Genomic DNA, 25,166 nt, shown 5'->3' with positions numbered 1-25,166 from the left:
TACATAAAAAATAAGTCATAACACGTCCAGGAAACATAAAGAGTGTGTTGCTGTTAGTTTCTTCACCTTAATGACAGCTGACAATATCTTGGACTCTAATAAAGACTCTTATAAAACATGACATGTATTGTTTGTAGGCCTGCAGTTGATTTTCCAAAATCAACAGCTGAGAGAGAAGCAGCCCTGATGACTGCTGCTCATCATGAGTCATCTGTTGGGCTGATTTTATCAAGATGATGTCTGACTATGATGTTTTATAACAGCACAGATAACACACACAGACTCAAGTTATTTATGATCCAGATGAGTTCAGACACAACAAAGCCAACACAGCGTAGTCTTTCAAAATGTGATTTATTTCACTCACAGTCACAGTCATTTCATTGCTCATAAAAAAACAAAAACAAATCACAAAGAACACAAATCTTTTACATTTTTTTTAGTGCAAGTACATTTTTTTAAATAAATGGATCAATACAAGGAAATATAACTCCAGTAAGAACAGGTGCCCTGCTCAAAGGTACTTTTAAACAGTTGTTAAAGGAGTGGAGAGTACACACCCTGTTAATGTCAGCACATACTTAGTCATTGTAAGACCATAAAAAGGAGGCCAGACCACCGATCAGTAGTCATCTCAACAGACTACCCCTCCCAAAAAACCTCGCAGTCACTCCTGTCTTCTAAACCACCTCGTTTTAACACTATTAACTGTGATAATCAAAACAGGTGTGGAATTAATTACCTGCCACATTTCCTCTTTAATTCATGTAACACTGGACCTTGAAATACAAAAAGACAAAAAAGAAATACCTCATATTCTGAACCTCATCTTCAATAAATATATTTAAAAAAAAGCTATTACTTTGTTTCTTATCTGAATACATGAAGAAATACACTGCTCATGTCTCAGATGAAGTACTACGCAAGTAGTAATTTGATTATGCTAGAATAACGGCTGTTTATACAAACGTAGTCGAATGATATAGGTTAAAACGTTATAAAATATGAGCTGTTGGCATGTTGTCCAACCAAATCGACTATAAAACAGGAAGTCGCTGCAGCTGGCATATCTTATAAAAAAAAATAGTTTTACAGGCACACAATACATCTTTATATATCTTGTGTAAATACTGTACTGTAGGTAAAACTGTTTTCTGTCTGAATTACAGTGCAGGTGTTCACTAATAAGTTTCATGCAAAGCTACCTGATGTTATTTACTCCGTAAGTAAAATCTTACTGGCGTAATGTTTTGTAATTTGAGGTATTTTGTCTGATTTTTGTTAAATTAAATCTAAAAGTCACATTGGCATGCTAACGTTACTGTTGTCACTTGGCCCAGTTAGCTACAAAACAAGATATTGGCTGTTAATACTTTGCAACAACAAGTTTCTTTATCAGGAATATATCTATATTTGTTCCTGAGGTAAACACGGATGTTAGGCACGGTTAAGTTTTAACTTACAGATGCTACAATGAGCTTCTCATAACACAAAATGCAGTGGAGGTTTATGTCACTGAGGATCCCTGATGTAACTAAATAAAGTATGTATTTCAATTCACAATATAGGTCACTCACAGTTACGGGTCGATGATGATGAAAGTTTGAAAACAAACTTTCTGTCGTCAATCGTGGGTCCAAGTTGTAGCAGCTGCCTGTGTTCGCTCGCTGCAAGCGCTGAAAATAGCTGATGAGCTGCAAACTCTGATCAAAGTCTCAAAAAAACCCTTTAAAGTATTAAAGTATCATCTAGATCCGAAAGTGAGCCTGTCGCTGATCATGTGTGGAGAGCTGCGATGAGGATCTACAGTTCTAACACAGCTCTTCTGCAGACTGGACTTCCCAAAGTCTGAACCAAATGTGTTGACAAAGAAAATCCATCTAGCTTTAAAAGTTTTTCCAAGAGGATGAGATTCGTTGTTAAAGCCACATCCAAAATCTTTAGGTGAGCTGTAAGGAAACACAAAGCAGAATACATAAGTTGTTGTTTCTATGGGAGAATCTCAAATTAAAAAAAATTCCCTGAAAAATTAAAATTCAGTCAGTGTCTTCTCACCTCCATCCTGATGGAAAGTCCACAGAACATTTTTTGGAGCTTCACAATAAAAATCCCAAAAGTGACGCAGCATTCTCTTAAACAAGTGAAGTAACTGGGGATCATGATACTGATGGTTTGAGTCGCTGAACTGAAGAGAAAGATCCAAAAGAGGGAAGTACGGCATTTTCCTCTCCACCAACATCAACCCTCGAGCAAGGCACCTAGACTGGAGATAGTTTGCTTTGGTCGTCATTCTGCAGAAGCTGTAAGGACAAGTAACAGAAGATGAGTCAGCCAACTCTGACGTGATTTACACAACAAGAAACAACCATATGTTTCGTTTCGTATCCTTCTGACTTACCTTTGGTTTTTGACACCCGTGTCTGTGTAAATATCCAGTGACTCCACCAACCAAGATTAGAAAGCCCAAGAAAACCACAGCTGCCACTATAGCCACATGGGACCGACCACCTGATGTAAAAAAAAGGCAACAAAATCAAAAATCACATTATTTTTGATCAGATACCTCGATATCAATATACTGACAATACTGTGAGGATGACTACTGGTGCTTTCACAAAATATTAACCCACTGAGACTTCTGATTATCATTCAGTAACGTGGATATAATAATCTGGGTGAGGTATTAGAACAAGAGGAACAGTCACTGTAATCGATCTCAGATTGGCTTTTGATACAGTGGACCACTCAATTTCAATCAACCTTCTCAAACAACAGGTTGCCATTACGGGTTCAGCATTAAAATGGTTGCACAGTTTCTCTGTTTTAATTGGTGAATTCTGATCTTCTGCGGTGTCCCTCAGGGATCATCTGGGCCCCTTGTTATTTTCTAGTTATTGGTTCTTTGATCAGATTATCCCAAACAGATCACTGAATTCCTCACCTGATGATATCAGACTACAATTTAAAACCAGGAGAGCAAGCAACAAGATGATAATGATTTATTATTGATATATTGCCCAGCACTGTGTTGAAATCCTTGATTTTAAAAACTTTTGCTCTCCTCCTCACAGAGTCTTCTCACCTATAACAGTTGTCCCGTTCTTTGGTTCTGGAGTCAAGACATCTCTGGCAAACATCTGTGTCTCCGTCGTCGTTTGAACAGACTTTTGTTCTGAAAATATAAGATTTGGAATGATTTAGAACACATCAGTCGTGAATAAAAAATGAATGGTCCTCAAAGTTACTACTCACCAACAAAGAGCTCAACAACTGATTCCTTAAAGTCGCTCTTTAACTTGGGGATGTAACATCTGTATCTGCCTCTGTCCTCCAGGGTCACATTCATGATCTTCAGAGATACGTCTCCATACTTCAGTTTGTCTATGAACAGCTCCGTCCGCATCTCGTACGCCTGGATCTTCATGTCCAGGTCTTCTCGTCGGTCCCTGTAAAGGTGCACATACTCGACTCGGCTCAGCGGATCAGAGGGGTCCGGCTTGAGGTCGGGTTTCGACCACTCCACCGTCAGCCCCTCCACGTTAAACAAAGGCTCTATGTGACATGGCAGGATGACATCATTGCCAAGAGCAGCGACTATTGGCCGAGGAGACCCAATCACACGAGGCTGACCTGGAAAACAGAGCCAAAATATAAACCTTTTTATTTCCGGTATGATCTTTTTTCAGTGATGGACTTCAACAAAGTACATTTACTGAAGTTCTGCACAATTCTGAGGTAACTGTCCCGCTTATCAGGATGTCGTTGGCGTTTCGCAAACATTCTGAATCAACAAATTGCGTTGACTTGAGCTATGTTGAGTCATTCAAACCAGCAGACAGATGGACTGGACTGATAGCAAATCAGCGATTTCAGTCGAAAGATGTTTGAATACGGTTCAGACACTCATCCTGGAGATAGATTAAAAAGCTGTGTAGGCAGGAAAAGGATGTGAGTCAGCAACGAATGAATCATGTCTGTATATTACATTACTTTTGTATGAGTAACATTGACTTTTACCAAAATCTTATTAGTAACTAGTAACTAATCAAAAAAAGTACAATATTTACCTCCAAAATGTGTTAGAGTGGAATTATAAAGTAACAGAAATATCACAATCAAGTCAAGTACCTCAAAACTGCACTTAAGTAAAAGTACTTAGTTACATTACATCCCTTCCAATATCCGAGGAATTACACAGCAAATTCACACATATGACACCGACTAAATGTATTAAATGGAATATGTTACAAAAAAAGTTAGTTACCTCATTAAATCTACATTTCCCATTCAAGCTTAAGCCACCAGTGACACAGATGTATTGTCAAAGATGTATAAATATCATAAACAAGACTTTGTTTTCTGTAACAGGATATTAGTTATTTTACATGTAACAGAACTCTAAAAGGCAAAATATACTTAATAATACAAAATAACATTAGAAAACCTCAAACTATCCGGTAACCAGGGCAGGTAACGGAAGCGTGATGTCACGTTACGACCGTTGAGTTACGTTACTAACGGTTTTAACGGCTTTAACAGTTAAAACACTTTAACACAAACACGTTAATGTTCAGTTGAATATCACACTGTTAATAAACTGTGTTACATTAGACGGACATGTCAGGACTTGAGTGACTGACGTAAGATAACAGCAACAGATGAATGAATGAATGACTGACGAGCTAACTTAAGCTAACAGTAGCATAACACGAGTTTACCTTCAGCAGAAGTCCAAACAACCGTCAGAGTCAAGTGTAGAGTGAGAGCGAAGACAGTAAGACACATGAAGTCCTCGAAGTGAACCACAAAAAACTGGAGAGCCAGGCGAAAACTGGCGTGGGACGATGTTCAGACCGGTACCGGAGAGTCGAGTGAGTCATGTTGGACACAGCCTGATATCCGTATTTATCCAGGAGCGTCAGTGACGTCCGTCTTGTTTCTGATTGATTTACGTCATTAGTCACTGAACGAGCAGAGCCAACCAGAGGCAGAGGGCGGGTCTTAAACAGGAACTGTAACACTTTTCTTTCATGAAGTAAACAATGCTCCATGGTAACAGATATGACTGCATTACGTAAATGACGTAATTACGCATGACGTAAACTTCACGTGATTTTTTTTTTCCATATCTAGAACTTTATAGTCTGATCTGGATTATACTTTAACTGTGACACTGCAGTATTTATATATGAATGAACATCATGTTTTCTATATAAAAGCTTCATCTCAGTGTATTTATTGAACTCATAGGCTTTATTTTCATCGCTTTACGGCCACATTTTCAATTCTAAAATAACTTTTTGTGACATATTTTATAATTCAACAACAGTTGAATACAGTTACATGAACAATTGCTGCTTCTTGGGACATCAGTGTTTCAATATATATATTTTTAAATCAATTATTTAACATTCAAAGTGCCGCAGAATGTTCAGAGGGAAAGTGTCGTATTTTGAGATCAGTCATGTTTTTCTACCATTTAAAATGCAGTAATATGTATTAAAAAGTAAAAATGAAGGGTTTCTGCTGATGGAGATTACCTTTGACCTATTTTTTTCCTAATGACTTCCCACTTCTATATCACATGATCACTTAAAAGCAGTCATTGTTATTAATAGCTGACTGACTTGTGTATGAGTCATGGTTTAAATATAATTATAAACATTGATTGTGATGGATCTTCACTCTCCAGTGACTGTTTTGTTTCTTGTCCACCAAAATGAGAGTACCCACAATCCCTCTGGTGACTCCTGGTGAAGTCCCCACCAGTCATCATTAAGATGCTCTTTGTTAGAATACACTGAATGATCTGTTGTGTCATTACTGATGCACCAACACAGTTTCAATTAGCATCTCATTTCATCATCTAGTTATCTCAGCAGTCGTGAGTCCGCAGGCTAAAGTTTAAAGGAGTAGTGACGCAACATTCAAGAATCAACTTCACCTCAAAGAACTTGTGTCCATTAAGTTTTCTACAACAATGAGCAGTTTTCTGTCCCAGTTTTTAAAATGTTCTACAACTAAAAAATGTAAAATTCAGGTTGTCAGGAAGGAAACGGGTGGCCAGGGTCACATACTTGACATTAAAGGCGTTAAAAAAAGAAAAACAGATTGAAGCAGGAAGCCGTGGCCTCCGTCACAAACTTTTATCAAAGGGTGTGAACCAGGCAGCCAGGCAGTCAGTCAGCCGCCGAGCAGCATGGAGATAACGACGCTCTGCACCGTCATCGGTGAGTTTTTAAGATTAAAAGTCAAACATCTGGGATTATATTTTGTGCTTTTTTTTTTTACTTTCAAACAAAGTAGGAAGATGTTGATGAGGGTTCTCAATTCAGTTGTTTAGGAGAATTTTCCTTTAAGAGGCGGGAAAACTTTCTGCAGATGTCGAGAGATCAGGCAGAAAACTACTCACACTGAAATAGATGAACAGCCAGAAACAAGGAAAACAAAATACAAATTGAACAAATATGGCAAAGTTTTATGAACTGTAAAAATTCTGGACTGTACTCAACACAACACGACATAGAAACATAAGTGATAAATCAGTCTGATGGTACAACTGTGTGTTCAAGTAGTGCAAAGAAAGACAAAAAAGTGGGGCCCAAATGTTCTGATGTAGCTCTGAGATTAAAGTCAGACTTCCAGTCATCAACTGTGAAATTCCTTTTCTTCGTCCGCCTCGAGCGTTTGTCCTCGTCTCCCTCCTGAGAATTCAGAGACGCAGCAACACAGTGTTATGTTTTATGGGACGACCGCTGACTCGAACTCGATGTGTCGATCTTCCGATGGTCACTTCGACTCTGCCGGATCGTACTTTGGACACAACGGGTTCAGTTTCAGTAAAGAATTGAAGATTTCCATGCACTGATCCCCTAGAAACCTTTTGACTGGTTATGATTCGATGCTGAGAACCAGTGACACTTTCATTTACTCTCTGAACGCTCAAACTTTTAGTTTTGTTTTATGTGACAATATAACATATTTCCGATGTGTCTGGAGCCCATAATCACCAGAAATGATCTACTAATTCAACTCTACTTCATCCATCAACCACTGAGAGCTATTCTGTCTGAATAATTACCTCAGAGCTGACAAATAAATGACTTTTACTGACATCTACATCGACTTTTGACTGTGACGAATGTATTTAAAAAAAAACAAACTGCGACAGAACATCACCACAAAGACCATCTCTTTCCTGTCAGTCAGAAAATCATCTGTGTTCACAGACACGATCTGTGAGATGCAGCTTTATCTCCACGCATGTTGGTGTCTCTCATTGTGGCTTCACACTGACAGCAGCTGCTGTTTCAAAAGTTTGGTCTTTGACATCAGCTTCTGTTTGTACCGTTGCACCCTGCAGCTGCACATGTATTAACTCTGGCTCATGGACGGGCAGAGAGGACTCATTTCTTGTCTTGAGTTATGTAATATAAACTATATAAACTCAATAAAATTACCTCAAAGCTTCACGCCGCCCACAACACTGACTGTGAGTTTTTTTTGTGGTATAATGCTGTTGTATTTTTTTTTTTTATATTGCTGAAAATAACATCCGGAGTGAAACAAGAAAGCAACATAAAAAAATTGAAGGTGATAAGTGTAAAAGGTCAGATGTTTTATTTTAGATGTTGTTGAGTGAGGCGGATTCATCATGACAATCTCACTTTCCCTCCATCTGTTTGTGTCTTGCAGCCGCTCTCAGAGTCGTTCCCAACAGATCCCAGTTCTTCCAGTACGAGTCCGTCTCTCTGATCTGTGAGCCGCAGGGAAACTCATCTGAGTGGACGATTAAGAGGAACACAACAAAAAGTGTTAACGGGGACTGTCGATCTCACCAGCATGGAATAAATAAATCTTACTGCTACTTTGATGACATCTACCCATCAGACTCTGGAGTGTACTGGTGTGAGTCTGCAGCAGGAGAGTGCAGCAACAGTGTCAGCATCACTGTGACTGGTAGGTTTAAACAAGACAAACTGCTGCACACAAAAGTCTTTATTCTCTGTAGCTGTTGCATGACATAATATAATGATGATCTGTCCCTCAGGTGGTGATGTGATCCTGGAGGGTCCTGTTCTTCCTGTGATGGAGGGAGATGACGTCACTCTGAGCTGCAGATCGAAGAAAACTGTTTCCTGTAATCTCACTGCTGATTTCTATAAAGATGGACTTCTGATCGGGAGCAGCTCGACAGGAAACATGACGATCCACAGCGTCTCCAGATCTGATGAAGGACTCTACAGGTGTAACATCTCTGGAGCTGGAGCATCGATAGAGAGCCGGCTGACTGTCAGAGGTGAGACATCTTATAATCGAGCTAGTTCATCAGCAGTAGTTTCTTTTTGCATCAGAAGTTGGCTAACTATGCTACTTCAACTTGCTAACGTTACAGCTCAGCCGAGAAGGACGCCATTAACTTTTAAATCTCTCACTGAACGACAAGAAAAATTAACTTTTTCCGTCATAAATAAAACAGTTTATTCAAATGACAAATGACCTTGTAATGCTGTCCCGCATTGTCCCTTTTTCAAATCTTTCATCCCTTTTTCATCTTTCCAAACAGTTTCTGTTGAAGCTTTGCCGGATAGTTCTTTGTAACAACCATCTCGTACGTGGGTTTAAAAACACTTTCAAGAAACCCCCATAAACTTTTTTTTTTTTTTTTTTTTGCTTGTTAGCTAGTTCTGGTGTAACCACCGTCTGGCTCGTGCTCCCTCAAAATGATTTAATTTTTTAGGACATTTTTTTCTATGTCATCGCTTTGATCAAATCTGTTTACTGTGGTGACTGCTTTAAACCTAAGGACATCAAAATGCCCTGTTCCTGTTAAGTCTGTGAAGTCAAAACAAAGAGAAAGATCGAGGGCAGATTAAGACGGCATGACCACTGAATTTTGTTCAACACACAAAAAAAGAGCATGCTCTACTTTAAAGGAACACTTCGGCATTTTGAACAATAGTGCTGAAGGTCGACTGAACGCAGATGTTGACATCAATCACTGTGTGGGAGGTGTGGTTTTCAAAACCTCCCCGAAAGTAGAAGACGTTGTTGTTTTGTTTGCATCCAGGCCAACCTGTGGTGTTTCTGTCTTGAAGCAGAGCGTCCTGATCCGCCTGACTTCCCCCTCGCATACATTCTGCTTCCTGTGGTGGTCATATGCCTCTCGCTGGTCTCCGTGGTGCTGCTCTGCCTCTGGAGAAGCCACAAAGGTCAGCCTGTTTTCACGTCACTTTAGTGGCATTTTACAACCTGCTGTTTCAGTGTAACTTCCGTCCAATCGTGCAGTACAGTGTGAAAGTTTAAAGAAGCTCTGAACTCACTCCGCCGGGCTGCCTCTGAGACAACTGACCAGATTTACTCTGCTGACGAAGGCCATGAGAAGCAGACAGAAGAAGTCACGAATGTCTGATTTTGAGCTCATAACAAGTTGATGGAGGTGTTGGTGAAGGTTCTCAGTCAGTCGGGTCATTGTAAATCTATGTGCTGTATCGTAGGCAACTTGTTTCAGTTTGTTGAAGATCTTTCACATCTCGTCCAAGAGGGGAGTCGCAGGCTTTTAAACTCTGTGTGGGAGTTTCCTTACAGAGTCGCTAAGGACACCTGTGAGCTCTGAGTTTCAGAGTTGTTAGGGCACTCATGTGGTTTTCTAGTGCCAGGTGAGCCCAGGTGTGAATGGTTGTTAAGCTGTCTGAGGAGAGAATTCAGTACAGCATTGCAAGTGATAAATCGCTAAAGATAAAAACAAGTCCAGGAGATTTTTGCGCATGGATTGTTTAAAAAAATGCACATTATATATCAGGTTGCAGGACTTTGCTGAATGTAAAAACAAAGACAGTAAAAAGTCTCATGATTCACATAAATCATCTGGATTTACATGTTGAGATGCAGCTGATGTGTAACATTGAGGAGCGTTGTGTTGCAGGTAAAGCTGACCCGGATGTGCCGTACACTGATGTCATCGTCACACAGGAAGTGCAGCCACGAAGGTTTGGAGGTAAACAGAAGCTCACCCGAGTAGATTGTTCAACCCAATCACCAGAATAAATGTTATGCATGTTGAAACTTTACATTTCTTCTGTTGATTTTCATTGATTTTAAAGTGGTACACTGTGAAAATTATGTGCTTCTAGGTCCTGTTAGGGTTTAGAAACAAAAAAAAAACCACTTAGTTAGGTTTAAGAAAAGATCATGTTTGGATTAATTTACCTGTACTGGTCGCTGCAAACACGACTGGAATTATGTCCAAAAGTTTTCTCAACACAAACTCAGCTGTAAACGTCTTCAAATCTTGTAAAAAACACCGTAATTTGTCACCACAAATACGTCTCAAAATGTCTGAATGTCTCCTCAAAAACATTTAGTTTTTCAGCACAAATACATCTGTAAATCTCCTGACGTCTCCTTTAAAAACAAATGTTTTTACCACATCAAAAACGGCTAGAAGTGTCCTGACACCTCGTCAGATATAGCTCAAATTTGTCATTCCCTCCACTGCACAGTCTGCTGTGAGAGCCATGTGCGTTTGTTATTGTCTGCCTGGAGAGGGAAGTCCCGCTCACGTACCCAGCTCCTGTTGGTCCGTCACCAAGGTTACCTGTAAACAAACAGTTGGCGTGATGCCAAAGCACCGCCCCCTGAACTTCAGCCTGCACTGAAGCCATACCTTTACAGTTTTACAGCTGTGAAACTGGCCGAGTTTCTATTTTTACCTCTAATGATTTGTAGACACGAATGAGATAAAAGCCACATAGATACAGAGCAGAATACGTCTAAATATTATGACTATACAACAAACCAACAGCAGAATACAGCTACACTGTAAACTCTGCAACTCAAGGGGAAACCACACACCTCATTCAACCTTTATTTAAATCTCGAAAAATCATTTGTAATGATGTCGAGAGCACAAATTAAAAAAAACAAAAAAACAGAAGAGGTGCAAAAATGTGATAATAAACAAAAACAACAAACATAATACAGATTGTGTGCAGACAAATAATACAAGACTTATAAAGGAGACACAGGCTGTGTTTTCTGTAGAAACCTTCTAATGGTTTGCATGTTTCCTTCCTCCACAGATTTGGAGGCTGCATCCACCTTCTACTCGACACTGAAGCTGGACTCCACCTGACAGAAAACAGCAGAAATGTTCCATGTGTTTTTTGAAGGAAACAGAAGAGACTGTTAACTGTTGACCAAGAGTCACCCAGCTGAAAGATGTTGGACGGACGTTAGAATTTAGTTTGAAAGTAAAACTGAGCTCATGTCAAACCCTGATGTCGTTTGCCGTCAACACCAAACGCTGGAGGGACGTTGAATCTTGGTCACTTGACACCCAAATATCAACGACATTATGAGGTTTAGCAGACGTATCAAAAAGACGTCAGCTCAAGACGTCTTGGAGAATTTTGGTTCGCTCAACATCTCGACTTAAAACCAACCGAATATCTACATCAGCTGTTGTCAGTATACTGACTGAAGTCTTGACAAGCTCCAGTCAGACATCACCACAGATCACGCTGGTGGTCAGCTGGTTATTTATATAAGCATCATGTTACAACTTATATCACTGTAACGCGATGCTCAATGTTGCTTACATCGGTGTCAGACTCATTAAATGATGACGAGCTAAGAGGCGATGTCGACGAGAGTGTTTCTGTTGAGAAGATAATCTGTATGACCAGGATCCTCTCTGTCGACAGATCTGTGTTCGTACATAAACTAATTCAACACTCAACCGCGACATCGACCTCAGTTTTGTCTGTATCAAGGTGAAGACGCTCTGTGAAACCAGACAGAGGAACCTCCCACCTGTCTGCACCGTGCTCAGGGGTTTCACAACCAGGCCGACACTGTTCTGGTTTCTGTATCCATATTTGAAACACTCGTTTAGAAACAATCAGCCAGTTATCTCAGGTGCGTCACTATAAAACTGCATAAAACTCTGCAACATGAACACAGTCCTGGATTAGATCAGGACGTATTTGGTTCGTGAAGCTAAAGTCAAGCATGGTGTGAATTCTTTGTGGCTGTTGCACTTTGATCCATTTAGACAGAGTGGAGGGTGCAGCTTTATCTCAGGATTGATCTCTGATGAGTCACTTAAAAGTCAGTCTCTCATGAATGAGTATTGATTATCATTGATTGACATCAGCGTCACATTGGAAAGTATTTGTGTGTGTAATGTGTCCCATTAAGAGACAGCAAACAGGTATTTCTTCATTCCTTGCTGTTGGAAGTCGGACATAGTGAACTCCTCCCTACCTAAACACTGAGTCACACCTATGACCTAAATATTATCTAAAATATGTTTCCGGCACAGTGGCACCTCAGTAACTCGGTTAATTCACCCATGACATCATCCCAGATAAAGGAGGCTCATAAATGCCTCGAGTAAGCGTCAGCAAATCAACCAGCAGAGTGAATAATAAAGACGTGTTCCCCTCAGTGGTATCCAGTTGATCTGGAACATTTGGGACATTTTTTATCTGTATTTGTGGTGACAAAGTCAGGACACATTTAGCTGTGTTGGGGCGACAAAACTAAGTATTTTGGAGAGACATTGGGACATTTTTATGGTCATATTTGTGCTGGATGTCGGGACACGTCTGTGTTTTTGACGACTATTTCAGGACGTTTTTAGCAAGACGTCAAAACTTCTCCAGCTGTGACTGTGGTGACCAAACCAAATGTTTTTGAGAAGACGTATGTGATATATGAAATAAAATCACCCTGCCTTGTCTCCTCCCTGCTCTGTTATGACTCAACAATGGTTTTTCTTCTTTGTTCGCTGATTCAGGGTCTTTGAAACTGTACACAGAGTGACATCTGCTGGTAAAACTTCAGTATTGCATTTATATGGCAATAATAAAACACCATTACTGTCATTAATACACTGTAAATTTATAAATTAAACTTCAGTTAATATTAACTTCACCATTAACAAACTATGAAATACATGACAAACCATTATTAACCAATTTATTGTAAAGATGCAACAGAAGTTGATTTATAAAACATTTAACGTCTGTAAACAGTGACACAACTATAAACTGCAGTTTACTTAACTATTAATCAATTATGATTTTTATACTGAAACAAAGAAAACCATCAACATACAGATGAATTCAACAATGTCACCTCATATATTCGGTTAATTTAAAGGTTTTGATCGCAGTTTAAAGGAGTTTAAAAGAATCCACGATACAAAACACAAAACGTCTGTGGATTCAGAACAAATGTCACAATAACGTATGGATGAATTGTCACATCTGGTCCATATATTCATGTTCCTGGCTGCAGACTCTTGTTATAATCTTGTTATATGTGGGCTGATGTTCCGTGATTTCAGAGTAAAATCATGAATGAATAATAATTCTGCCAAACTGATCGTTTTTCTCTGAGACACAAACTTTCTGTCCGTACAAACAGGTGCTCTTCATGAAAACATCACAACCAGAAGGTCAAATTTATATATTTTCTCAGAATGCTTGAGTGCAGAGAAACTAAATATCACATAAAACACATCAGTTTCATGTCAGCATTACACATAAGAAATGATAGACATACATTTAATAAACAGGATAAATAGGTAAAAAAGATATATTTACTTGTTCACAGTTATATTGGTCAGCATTTAAAAAGGTTGTTTAAAGGGAAAAGTTCACCCATAAAAAGGAAATCCAGCCATCATGTCCTCACACGGGTTAAAATGTCCAGAAATGTCTCTGTGATATTTGTGGTGACCTGTTCCTTTAATGTGAGTCCAGACGGTCAGGAGCGTCCCCTCTTGGCCTCAGCTTGAACTGCAGGAAAAAAAACCCAGAGCAGACAAAGTTTTGAGTCGTTGTTCATCAGTCAGCTCTACCAGCTGCCCTCTTGCTATTGTCTCCACTTCCTGATTCCTGTCATGGCAGCTGTTGTCATGACAACTGGCTTTGACATCAACTTGTCGCCCACAACCAGGTCATGACATGGTTTTTAAATACTGAAAAAAAACCCACTCTAAAGATTTTTTTTTAGGGCAATCATTCTGAGTTGATGGCAAAAGAAAAAGCTGATTTAGTGTAGGCATGCTAGTAGCTTAGCTTCAGGGCTAGCGTTTGGACAGCTCGAAGCTAACACTTGACTTCTCACACCATTTCACACTGGCACCTCTTAGCCTATTGTTTGGTTGACACCCTTACTTGATCCGGGGCCACATGCTGTTTGAAAAGCACAATACGTTCCTTTGTGTTGTCCCTAAAGTCCCCACGTGGCATCTGCGCTGTTCCTTAGCTGTTTTTTTTAGCTTCTTGTTACTAACGTGTACAAACAATTAAAGAGTCGCGGTGTTAATCTGCTCAAACAGCGCAAAGTTGGGAACATGTCCACATAAAAACCTGGAAATCAATTAGCATGTTAGCAGTTAATGTGTGAAAATAGGTGTGCGGTTACCACAGGATGAACATATTTACACGCTAACGTCCCACAGTTTAATTATAAATGGCTAACTGTTGCTAACGAGTGTCTGAACGAGACTACAGAGGCTGTCGGGGACATTAAACGTCCTCACCGAGACTCATCTACTCACTAGTCCGTCTTTACAGGCCACTTTAGTTCCACACTGTTCTAACTCTGACTTTACAACTTGTTCACTGATCATTTTATAGAAAACCTGGATAGTAATTGTGCAGTAAGACTCTTAGTGGTGGAGACGTTTCAGTCATGTGACCGTGATGTCGTCTGTTTGTAGCCTAACATTAGCTTCTTACAGCTACATGTTTAATTTAGCTTCAAACATCACAGAGTGGAGTTCATCTGTGGAGATTATCCGGTGGGATGTTCAGAAATTTTTTGATTATTTTCTTCAGTAATCCAAGATACAGTTCATACGTGATACGTGTTACAGTACGTGATACGTGTTTTTGTGGCTAACTTCAGTTAGCCACAAAAACACGTCATCGCTACACATTCACCACATATATCAGATAACAGACTTCAGTTTGATGATAACATCAACATGATGTGACTTCTTCACCACTTGAAGGTGATTTATACACATGAATAAACACATGCAGTGTATGTTTAATTCTCAATATAAATGTATTTATTAGCTTGTTAGCAAGAATACGCCCATATTATGGAAAATTAGACTACAATCAAACAATTTCTGATATACTGATTGTTATAAACACATGAACAACATATTCTAAGCAGTCATTTAGGGAAACAGTAAGCTGAGTGCAGACAGGAAGTGAAAGACGAAACTGTGAGCACTTCCTTCAGCTGTATGGGTCAGTACAGTAAAGGTCAGTACAGGGATGACTGCTACAGGTGTTCTTACCTTGAGCCCACTTCCTGTACGTGTATATAGCGAGGATGAGGATGCCAGTGTAGAGGAAGAAGAGCAGGATGGTGCACAGCAGTTTGGGTTTAGACATGAGAGGAGGAGTCGCAGTCGAGTCGCTCTCAGGCTGACGGACTGTGAGGAGGACAAACAGAGTTTCATTCAAATTTACAAGAGGACAAAACGCAGCCTTTAGAAACTTAAACTCCAGCCATTTTTTTGACATAAAAGTCAGGTGTTACAAGCTGTTTGTGTTCCTGAAGCTAACCAGATGTTAAATATGCAACATGTAAGACTTTATCAACAGAATGTGAAGAAATAACAGATTTGCTGTAACTTGAATAGCCCCTTGTGTTAGCATGCTAACCAGCTAGCCCCTGGTCTGAACACCTCGTTAATCCCAGTGCTCCGAAGCTCCAACCACTTGGTTATTTTAGGATAAGATCAAACTGGATTAACATGAATATGTCACAACATTAACCACGTGTTATAGACGCTGACGTCACCCCATGCATAACTTTCCAGCCTTTTTCTTGAGTCTGGACCATGGCGTCAGTTGGGATTAAGCTCCTCGAACAAAAACCAACGTCACCTTTGACTGTCAGCAAACTCTGAAGTGACGTTCCGCGTGTCGAGTTTCCACACTTGTAGAAGCCCTCGTTAGACTGAGACACGTCCCGGAGGATCATCTGTCCTGCAGGCTCGGTACCGATGAACACATCGTCCTTGTAGAACGCCGCGCTGAAGCCTTTAGTAATCTCAACTTGGTCTTCCTCCTTGTATAAACATCTGAGGGTCACCGTATCGCCCTCCGTCACAGGAAGTAACGGGCTCTCCAGGATCAAAACATCATCTGAGATAAAGAACCACACCTGACGATTAGTTTACAATCTGTTGATGTAAATGCAGCGTTAACCACAAATGTGGATTTACCTGTCACTGTGAAGTTGACCGTGTTGCTGGACCCGCTTTGCTTAGACTCACACCAGTACAGCCCAGTGTCTGATGGGTAGGCGCTCTCGATGATGCAGGAGGACTCACCTGGGATCCCCCAGCCAAACTTACACACGGCCGACGTTTCAGTCGAGGTGTTTCTTTTCACTTTCCAGCTGCCGGAGTTGTCTGGCGCCGTACATGTCAGAGTGATGTTCTCATACCGAAAGAACTGAGATCTGTCGGGAAACACTCTCAGTGTGGCTTCGACTGGAAAACCTGACAAAAAAGGAAGTAACAATAATGTAATCCAGTGATTAAAAAGCTGATTATTTGTGTTAAATCTAGACATTGCCGTGGTCGGTTGATGTTGAGGTGGTAAAATATGAAGCTGATTAATCAAGATTGCACAAGTTAAAGATGAAAATAAGAGGAAACGCAGCGTTGGTGATAAGAATAATCACATGGTAAGTCATGATCATCAAATGAAAGTCAAAATGATGACATTAAACTTTAAAATAATGAGAGGAAAAGACACTGAGATGTAAAGTGTAACTCTGAGGTCAAAGGTCAACATTTTGGGAAGAAATGTTGTAAAGATGAAATCAGTCACGAATAAAGTAATAAAACTGTAAATGATGAGGAATAAGACACAGTTATCAGAATTATGTGATATAGACGTGAGATAAAATTGCAAAATAATGACACAAAAATTCACAATTATGAGTCAAAAAGCTGAAAGTTTAAGACAAAGCACTTAAGTAATGATATTAAATGTCAATAGAATGACATAATTGGTCTAATTTGACTTTTTATCACAAAGTTATGATGTTCCGATATTTTGCCTTATATTTAAAATCTCTTAACAGTAACTTTTTAATCTCACGGTTTCAAGAGTACGATGAGTCAATGAAAGTAAAGCGCTGAAATGGTTGGTAGATGATCCAGAAGAAGAAAGAGCAGTCGGCAAATAGTTTTAAAAAAGGTTAAATTACTTACCGAGCATCAGGCAGAGAAGTGCGATCTCCATCTTGTGTCGCTTTGTCTTCCTCTTTGTCAAGTTTCACAGAGTTGTTAACCACATCCTGACAAACACAGGAAATCAAGAAGGTAAGTTTTACTTTGTTTTTTTCTGTCCTGAAAGTAACACATGACGTGAACTTGTCCTAAGTTTTCAAAATATTTTGTCCATCACAGACACAGACTTTAAGGGGATGTCAGCAATAATTCAGTTACAAAAACTTTCTTTGAAAAGTTATGTTGCATTTTGTTAAGTTTCACTAAAAGCCTCGGCGGGAGATGTTTCACCGTTTGCTGATGATCTCTAACTATTTATCCCAAATCTCAATCCTTCTTCCCATCTGGATCCCCTGATTCAACATCTCAACACCTGACTATACAACAGGTAATTCTCCTCAGCAGAAACCACTGAATTAAACCACAAGAGAGTGAACTTAAAGTCTCCTTCATTGAAACAGGATGTGGAACAACCACACAAACACTTTCAAAAGAAACACTGACTAAAGACACAAACACAGACCTGAAATTAACTTTAGTTTACAGCAGATCCATAGATAAACAAATCATTCTGAACACATGTGAACACACTGCAGCATCTGACTGTGAGACTTCTGAGGTGAATATTCCTACAGTGGCCTGGAACTTAAAGGAATAGTTCACCCAAAAATGAAGGTTTGGTCTGATGTGGGTGTTTGAGCTAAACCACATGTCAAGGATGTGATAAATGTCATGGGATCATTTGTAGGCGTAACAACTCCTTGTGTGTGAACAACAGACAGCTTATTAGCCTTACCTAGCTTGGTAGCATCACCATCAAATAATTGTATATTTAAATGTTTTGGGCGAACGGCCCCCTTAAGAAAACACATGCAAATAGACAAAGCACCTTCCTAGAACATTTGCACTAATTTCACAGCACAGACAGGATTCAGAAACAACGTTACAAGAGGAGAAACCACAAGCAAATACAAGACAACACGAGCAACTGTTTCCAGGGAACGTTAAGACTTTGATAAAGAAACTCAGTCACCTTCCTCAACCACAATGTGGTCAATATGATAAATGAACACACATTTCTATAACATATTTCTATACATATGTTCTAAATATGTGGTTCCATGCAGTATAAGGAAATGAAACCCTGCAGCCAACAGATCGAAGAACACCTGACCACAGGTCACCATGACAACACACCAGCAGACAGTGAAAAAAAAACCCAAACACATCGTTCTTCTTAATATTTCATTTCCCCGTTTGGGAAACAAAGGTCTGGTGTCCACACTTCATCAGATCACCTCTCTGTTTCTTCATACAACTTTAATATTGTTACAATTCTATTAATCAACTCAATCAATCTATGACATTCAGAAATGTTGCATTTGAACTTTTCTGTGGTTTTGCAGAAACATACACAGTTAATGTTTATTCTACTGATTGGGTTGCTGTTTCCTTTAAGTTTCTCCATTAATGTTAATGTGTTTCTGTCTCCAGGTAAACCACTTTGAATTGCCTGGTGTCTGATGAGCTCCATAAAAATCTGTCCTTGCCTTAGTTTGCCTTCTACTGGTGAGATGGAAGAACAGCAGCCGCCTGCTGTAGACGACCTTGACAGGACAGAACGTGAGTTTAAAATGAACATAACTGATGAAAGCAAAGAAACTGCTTGATATTTACAATATTTAATGACTCCTTTGGAAAAATCCTTCTGCCCACTATCACTTCACAGACTTTGTCACACTTTACTTTCTTCCTTATGAAAAAGAATGAAAAGTCACGTCTATGTTGGCCAGAGCAAGAATCAGTAGATCAAATCTAGGAGTATTTCACCACCTGCCCTGATCAGAATCAGTGTCAGTATGGAGGAATATGATGATATGATGAAGCCAAAGTCGCTCCCGTTCCAGTTTGCCTCACTTCACAGAAACTTTGCCTGGTAGTGAATGACAACTGTTCCTGCACCTTTAAGTTTCTTATTTGTCCACCCCACTTTCAACAATAGCACGTGACACAGTTATTTAAGCCAGTGCTTTCAAAGAGAAAGTGAATGTTAAATTGTAAATATTGACATGGCACACTGACGTCATCATGTCCACCATGTCACCACATTTCCATACTCCTCACGAGTAAGATGGCGTCGTCAGCACTGGTCGCGTCGTTGTCCTTGCTCGCTGTGGCGAGCGTCTCTGGTAAGTTTTAGCCTCAGAAATTATTTTTTCTTTCTGGCTATCTTTTCTATCTTTTTTGGCATCTGCCAAGTTCATCGTGTCATTACTTTGACCTCAAATTTGAACAAAATAAAATAAAATAAAATAAAATGAAATAAAAGAAAAGAAAAGAAAAGAAAAGAAAAGAAAAGAAAAGAAAAGAAAAGAAAAGAAAAGAAAAACAAACACACATAGTCTAAATGGTAAGTTTTCACTGTAGCTTCTTAACTCTGAATGGATTTGTTATAACTTTTCCTGAGAGGTGCAACAACAAAATGACATCATGTTCACAGCTTCACAGCTGATAGAGGGATTTAAATGCTGTTCTTCCCATTTAGAGGATCTCATAAAACTTCTCAGTGAGTTACTGGCTCAGCTGGAATTTTACCATTGATGTGGGGATTGAACAAATCAGATCATAAAGAGATTTAGTGGAAGTGATTATCACTTTGATACCTGTATGCAACTCATACTAATACCATAGGTACAACATAAAATCTCATTATAATTTGTATTTCTAAACAAGTGGTGGAAGAAGAACTCCAGTCTTGTCCAAAACAAACACTTCGGAGTTTGATCTATTTTAGATGACTGTTCTGGATGTTACGCACATTAGATTATGTGTTTATTCAAAGTAGTGTCAAAATGAAAGCACGTTGTTAGGTGTAGCCAGGTTAGTGCCCTATGTGTGTGTGTGTGTCCTGTCTCCGCCCTGCTCTGCCTTCCTGAGCTCAGGTGTGGGCAATCACCTGAGCAGGCATGACAATGTCTTGAAATGTCTTGAAGTAAACATACGCGCCCCAGGATTTTTGCCTTGTGTCAGTCAACGTTTGTACAGGAGTTGCGCACAACTCTTTATAGTAACAGCACTCCAAGCTAACGTAACCTGAACAAGAGACCAGATGGTCACTTTGTGTTATAAACTGAGCCACAAAACCAAACAGAGTAATCAGAAGTGAAACATCACACTACACATATATGTCTGTTGTGTTCCCTCTGGAACATTTAGCCATGCAAAGTAACACAACCTGCTTCTGACCCGCTCTGGTCTGGCTCTGAGTCGGTGATGCATTTTATTTGTCATCATCTACGCCCCTATGGTGTGGTTGAAAACACCGGCTTCAGGAATAATGGTTAACACTGTAGTGACAAAGCAGTACTAGCGCATATGCATCACAATTTCAACATCATAATCATCAAATTAATATGAGCACTTTATATTCATGACAGTGCGTTCAGGGACACAGTAAGAATCCTTATTTTTAAAACTTATTTTCATGTTTTTTTCAGATTTCAGCATGTCCAGTTAATGTGCAGCCGTGCAAAGCTACGTAATGTTTTAATGATGCAGATTGCGATCTTTGTTTCCCCAGGACAGTCTGATGTGATTGGCTCACACGAACCAGTTAACGTTACAATCGGTGATGATGCCGTTCTGTCATGCCACCTAGAGCCTGAATTTGATTTGAAGACCCAAACGGTGGAGTGGAGACGTGATCAAACTATTGTGCACGTCTATCGAAATAATGAAAATAAAAGTGAAATAAATCACTTCAGTTAGACTCTGTGCACCCAGCAATATTCTTACTGTCAATACCAAGTCGCTGCTGTGTTTACAGTCATCACTATGTTATCATTTTAGTCACAGTCTGATCAGAGTGTTCAAATGCTGACTGAGAAAAAAACAGAACTCAGAACTGGTTGAACAACACAAACAGTATCCTGGGTAAAAGGTAGAATGGGATCATTCTGCCCAGCCATTAGTCCCCCGACTACATTTTAATGGAAACTTTAGTGGATATCTGTTGGCAGATATTAATGATGATGATCCAGCTCTTCAGGACAAGCGCTTCAGAGGCAGAACTTCTCTCTTCCAAGATGAGATGACCAGAGGAATCATTTCACTGAAGCTGACCAACGTTACGGAACAGGATGCAGGAGAATACATGTGCTTTGTTCCCAATCTGAGAAGTCAGGTCAAGAAAGGCTACGTTACTCTCATTGTTGGTGAGTACAAATAAACAAAACAGTCAGATTTCAAAAGTTTTGGTCACATGCTAGAAGTATATAAGTTCTTGAACAATGTACAAAATTACAATTTAACACAATTTTTCAGCAAAGCCAGGGGAGAAAGGAAACAAAGAAAATCAGAACGATAATCCCCGTAAGTAAATATGTTAAAATGAGCTTAAATTAGCTCAACATCTGATCCAACTTTGGGTCAGAATTGATCACATATTTTGATATTTTATTTCATTTTTATCCACAGAACCCCAACCAGCGAGTGATGGTAAGTTAAGAAAATCTGGTGTTCACTGTACATGCAGCTATTTTTTTTAATCCAGCACTGAATATAATAAACTTATATACCATGTAGTCGCTAATAAACATCGCAAAACAGTTAACAGAAATATCAAAAACTAACCATAGTTTCAATAAATCTTCCACATGTAGGCTAATGGGATTTCCACTTTCCACTTCTACTTTGGGCAGTGTTGATACGTCTCTATAACCACTTTAACTGTTCTGAGTTAAGTCCATCCTCTGCGTAGATGTATGTCTTACATCGTAGCCTGACGTGCACTTCCTTAGAAACGACTGCATGAAATATAATTGGTCTGCTCCCAGTAAACACACCTCCCTCTTCAGCTGTTGCCGTCCATTCTGACCAGCCGGCTGCTGCCCTTCTTTTAATAATAATATGGCTCCTCTGGTGTGGCTTTTCAGTACCAAAGTGTCTCAGGCAAGAAAGCACACAGGCTGGTTGTCTGAATGGCTGGCTGACACGGGTCAAGCAGAAAATACAAATTTAACACATCTGTACTTTGCAGAAACATACATTGCTGACACTTCAGTCTGATGACTGGGCTGAATATCTGATCATATTTGTCTCAGCTGATTGTTCTGATTTTTCAGGTTGATATTCTTAATGATAATACTGTTGTGTAATGAAAGAGCTTCTAACAGTTGTAATGGGACGGGCTGCCACTCCAAGTCTTCATGATGACCATGAACAGTAGAAGTGGGTGTAGAAGATGTATGAATGGATGTTAACTAGGAGCCCACAGTGAAGAACTAATGCTGACGTCTTTCCTCTCTCTCTCCAGGTGCTATAATTGGCCTTGCAGCTTTCATTGCTATGGTTTTTATCATTGGATTGATTATATTCTGGTGCCTGTGTGGCAGAGCCAGTTCTAGAGAAACTTTACTAGGGGGATCATGGTTGGGCCGGTGTTTAATCAGAGGGGCACATTAAAAAAATGGAAACAAATGATATCTAAACATTAAATACTGTAATTTTGCTTTACATTAACATCATACAGAAGTTTATTTGAGTGCATCGATTGAAACAATGAGGTAGGGCCATCAAACATTAGAAATTAAATACAGCAGGACAATGCTGCAAAAGTTGGGCATGGACCCCCTCATAACTGTCTGGCCTGAAGCTCCGTCTCCTGTCCCCATCAGAGTGGTTGGGAATATGTCCAACTTGGGCTGCACTGCTACATCGTTCTTGGACTTGCTGATATCTGTGGAAAGATGCACAGTAAACATTGGGCACAACTATAAACAACATATATTTACTGTTGTATGCATTTATTTTAAAATGTAGGCCAAGTATTTGTTCATTTTTTTAACATAAGAATCGTATATCAATGTTGCAAAAAAGAATTTTTGGCAGAAAGTATCATTTTATGGACACAGTGTACTATGAACTGTAATGACACTGCAAATGGCCCGAACAGGAACACCTGTTCTACATCACAAACCTGATGGTGCAGTACGTGATCCACATAGATCCACTTACTGTTCTTCTCTCTGTCGCTGTATGTTTTCTTCATCCTCATGCTCTTCTTCCTCCACCATCTCCTCTGGCTCTCTCAATACCTTTCAATAAAAAGAGCACTTAACTGTCCTAATGAACTAATAAGATATTTGATTTCTAATTAGAGAATTATTCAGTATAGCATTGTGTCAGTATATTGCAAATTTTGGGTAATTATGGCGTGATTTAAGTATTTCGGGGACCTGTATCAGGGTTGTCAACGTTAACACAATTATAACGCATTAACACAAATTCCTGTTAATGCTGTGAATGTTTTTGATGCGTGAGAACTCTACATAAAAGTACAAATAGATCAAAAATCCAAAAATCAGGTGTTAAAAAGAATAAAAACAATAACAAAAAACAAACAACAACAAAAAAACAGAATAAATCAGGTCAAATGCAGATAATTAATGAATAAATAAACATTACATCTATACACCTCTGTCCATACCTTTATTGTTAATTCACAACTGATCGAAAATATGAGATTCATTGTGAATAATCATCATAATCTAACATGTATATGATATATATACTTCTACTACTACTTCTGATAATAATAATGCAAGTTGGCTGTTTTGGATGAATCTGATGATGAAAGGATAAAAAATGCCTCATCACCTTCTTCCACAAGGACAAAGTGAAACTCTAGTCTATCTCTTCCTCGTTTATGTTCCTCATCCAGCCGCAGATTGTCATGACAAAGAATTCAGAGGAAGTGAGTCTTCGTGCCTCCAGATGTCTCATATTGTCTGCTGTATATTGTCCAGGGTTACCAACAACCAATGCATTTGTAATTAATCTATATGCAATTTCTTACTTTGTAAAAATGTAGACTTGTTATCTCACAATTTTGACTTTTAATGTCATATATATATATATATATATATATATATATATATATATATATATATATATATTTTTTAACATTTTATGATGTTATAATGATTTTCTTTTATAACATAATAATGATATTTATGACCTTTTATCTCAATTTTGACTTTTACCTAATTTTTTTGACTTTTGATGTCATAATTATGACCATTAATCTCACAATTGTGTCTTTTTATCTAAAAAGTTTGACTTCAACATAAATATTTTCCCATCAATTTAGTTTTCAGCCTTTTAGTCTTCTATGACTGAAACCACCCTAAGAATTCAGATCAGAACTCAAACTCTGGCCACAGATCAACATTTTGCTAAGTTATAAAAGCTTATTGTTGTTGGCAGTTATTTACTTCTTGCATCACTGAGCTCTGCGAGAAAGTCTTAAAGAAAACTTATGTGTGGTTAGTAGTTCAAAATGTATCGATCAACTAATCAGTTCAAAATGGGAGCTTAACAATTGGTTTATTACTAAATGTGCTTTTTGAAAACTCTTGTTCATATATACTTAAACTCCATTGTCTCACTGGATTGTCCATTGCAGTGGAACAACAGGACAGATGACAGACTCATAGATGAAGTGATGCTGACCTTCATCTGTAATGTCTCATGATGTATAGTGTTATTATATTGTAGCTATTTATGTCATTAATGTAAAAATGATTGATATAAAGAGAATGGATGGAGGGATGGGTAGTTGAATAGTTAGATGGAAGTTGTCTGCACAATAAACAAACATGTCAGTTAATTGCCACACACACTATAAATAAAAATACAAAATGTAGAGTCAGAGAAAACACAAGTGAATACAAAATACATTATTACCCAACTTCTTTCTCTTGGCTTTCCTGTTCTCCTTTCAGAACCTTACAGGTAGGTTTAGAGCCAAAATGCTGTAGCTCAGTGGGTAGAGCAGGTTGACTAGTGATCGGAAGGTCGCTGGTTCAAATCCCGGCTCTAGGCA

The 25,166-nt window shown here is 39.0% G+C and overlaps 5 protein-coding genes and 1 long non-coding RNA gene across 10 annotated transcripts in view; 3 read left to right on the top strand and 3 right to left on the bottom strand.

Moving 5' to 3' along the window:
* LOC119027736 (butyrophilin subfamily 3 member A2-like) overlaps nt 1-25,166 on the top strand; it is a 316,811-nt gene that overhangs the window by 203,756 nt on the left and 87,889 nt on the right. The gene's annotated exons all lie outside the window — the stretch shown is intronic.
* On the bottom strand, nt 395-4,980 carry LOC119026904 (myelin-oligodendrocyte glycoprotein-like). Its single transcript, XM_037111571.1, has 6 exons — nt 4,719-4,980; nt 3,253-3,630; nt 3,083-3,172; nt 2,399-2,508; nt 2,056-2,300; nt 395-1,949 (listed from the first exon to the last, which is right to left on the bottom strand). Exons 1-5 carry the CDS (start codon nt 4,783-4,785, stop codon nt 2,259-2,261), a joined length of 687 nt encoding a protein of 228 aa, XP_036967466.1. The 5' UTR covers nt 4,786-4,980; the 3' UTR covers nt 395-1,949; nt 2,056-2,258.
* Nucleotides 4,827-12,778, top strand: LOC119026899 (sialoadhesin-like). Of its 2 annotated transcripts, none has more exons than XM_037111564.1 (7): nt 4,827-4,871; nt 6,041-6,230; nt 7,696-7,959; nt 8,051-8,299; nt 9,102-9,212; nt 9,926-9,997; nt 11,082-12,778. In XM_037111564.1, exons 2-7 carry the CDS (start codon nt 6,200-6,202, stop codon nt 11,132-11,134), a joined length of 780 nt encoding a protein of 259 aa, XP_036967459.1. In that variant the 5' UTR covers nt 4,827-4,871; nt 6,041-6,199; the 3' UTR covers nt 11,135-12,778. The 2 variants fall into 2 exon arrangements, with proteins under 2 accessions (XP_036967459.1, XP_036967458.1); XM_037111563.1 differs by having other exon boundaries at nt 4,831-4,871; nt 9,099-9,212; nt 11,082-12,777.
* Nucleotides 7,598-8,020, bottom strand: LOC119026925. Its single transcript, XR_005077264.1, has 2 exons — nt 7,884-8,020; nt 7,598-7,779 (listed from the first exon to the last, which is right to left on the bottom strand). It is a non-coding gene; the product is annotated as an uncharacterized LOC119026925 (long non-coding RNA).
* Nucleotides 13,460-25,166, bottom strand: part of LOC119026901 (Fc receptor-like protein 5) — a 28,275-nt gene continuing 16,568 nt past the window's right edge. Inside the window, exons 1-6 of one of the 2 annotated variants that reach the window (XM_037111567.1) lie at nt 19,351-19,455; nt 17,264-17,349; nt 16,265-16,543; nt 15,924-16,184; nt 15,329-15,466; nt 13,460-13,808 (exon numbers count right to left, since the gene is read on the bottom strand). In XM_037111567.1, the coding sequence (XP_036967462.1) occupies nt 13,777-13,808; nt 15,329-15,466; nt 15,924-16,184; nt 16,265-16,543; nt 17,264-17,294 (741 nt within the window). In that variant the 5' untranslated portion in view covers nt 17,295-17,349; nt 19,351-19,455 and the 3' untranslated portion in view covers nt 13,460-13,776. Of the gene's footprint in view, nt 13,809-15,328; nt 15,467-15,923; nt 16,185-16,264; nt 16,544-17,263; nt 17,350-19,350; nt 19,456-25,166 lie in introns of those variants that run through there. The other variant, XM_037111568.1, reaches the window with a different exon arrangement.
* On the top strand, nt 17,261-23,265 carry LOC119026905 (butyrophilin-like protein 8). Of its 3 annotated transcripts, XM_037111576.1 has the most exons (8): nt 18,502-18,551; nt 18,776-18,904; nt 19,413-19,470; nt 20,862-21,012; nt 21,305-21,495; nt 21,605-21,652; nt 21,758-21,778; nt 22,596-23,265. In XM_037111576.1, the coding sequence occupies exons 3-8, from the start codon at nt 19,413-19,415 to the stop codon at nt 22,742-22,744; spliced, it is 618 nt and encodes a 205-aa protein (XP_036967471.1). In that variant the 5' UTR covers nt 18,502-18,551; nt 18,776-18,904; the 3' UTR covers nt 22,745-23,265. The 3 variants fall into 3 exon arrangements, with proteins under 3 accessions (XP_036967470.1, XP_036967471.1, XP_036967467.1); XM_037111575.1 differs by lacking the exons at nt 18,502-18,551; nt 19,413-19,470 and adding an exon at nt 17,261-17,374; XM_037111572.1 differs by lacking the exon at nt 19,413-19,470.

The sequence above is a fragment of the Acanthopagrus latus genome, chromosome 10, assembly GCF_904848185.1.
Source record: "Acanthopagrus latus isolate v.2019 chromosome 10, fAcaLat1.1, whole genome shotgun sequence".
NCBI classification, from domain to species: domain Eukaryota; kingdom Metazoa; phylum Chordata; class Actinopteri; order Spariformes; family Sparidae; genus Acanthopagrus; species Acanthopagrus latus.
The sequence above is the reverse complement of the archived record's forward strand: the minus strand, read 5'-3'. Positions and strand labels throughout refer to the sequence as shown.

Coding starts and splice junctions, on each gene's coding strand:
- LOC119026899 (XM_037111563.1), top strand. CDS start 6,200: ATGGAGATAACGACGCTCTGCACCGTCATCG. Junction 8,300..9,098: donor GAGCCGGCTGACTGTCAGAG/GTGAGACATCTT, acceptor TCTGTCTTGAAG/CAGAGCGTCCTGATCCGCCT. Junction 9,213..9,925: donor CCTCTGGAGAAGCCACAAAG/GTCAGCCTGTTT, acceptor GTTGTGTTGCAG/GTAAAGCTGACCCGGATGTG.
- LOC119026904 (XM_037111571.1), bottom strand. CDS start 4,785: ATGTGTCTTACTGTCTTCGCTCTCACTCTACACTTGACTCTGACGGTT. Junction 2,509..3,082: donor GAACGGGACAACTGTTATAG/GTGAGAAGACTC, acceptor TTTTTACATCAG/GTGGTCGGTCCCATGTGGCT. Junction 2,301..2,398: donor ACGGGTGTCAAAAACCAAAG/GTAAGTCAGAAG, acceptor TTGTCCTTACAG/CTTCTGCAGAATGACGACCA.
- LOC119026905 (XM_037111575.1), top strand. CDS start 18,805: ATGAGCTCCATAAAAATCTGTCCTTGCCTTAGTTTGCCTTCTACTGGT. Junction 21,496..21,604: donor CTACGTTACTCTCATTGTTG/GTGAGTACAAAT, acceptor ACAATTTTTCAG/CAAAGCCAGGGGAGAAAGGA. Junction 21,779..22,595: donor ACCCCAACCAGCGAGTGATG/GTAAGTTAAGAA, acceptor CTCTCTCTCCAG/GTGCTATAATTGGCCTTGCA.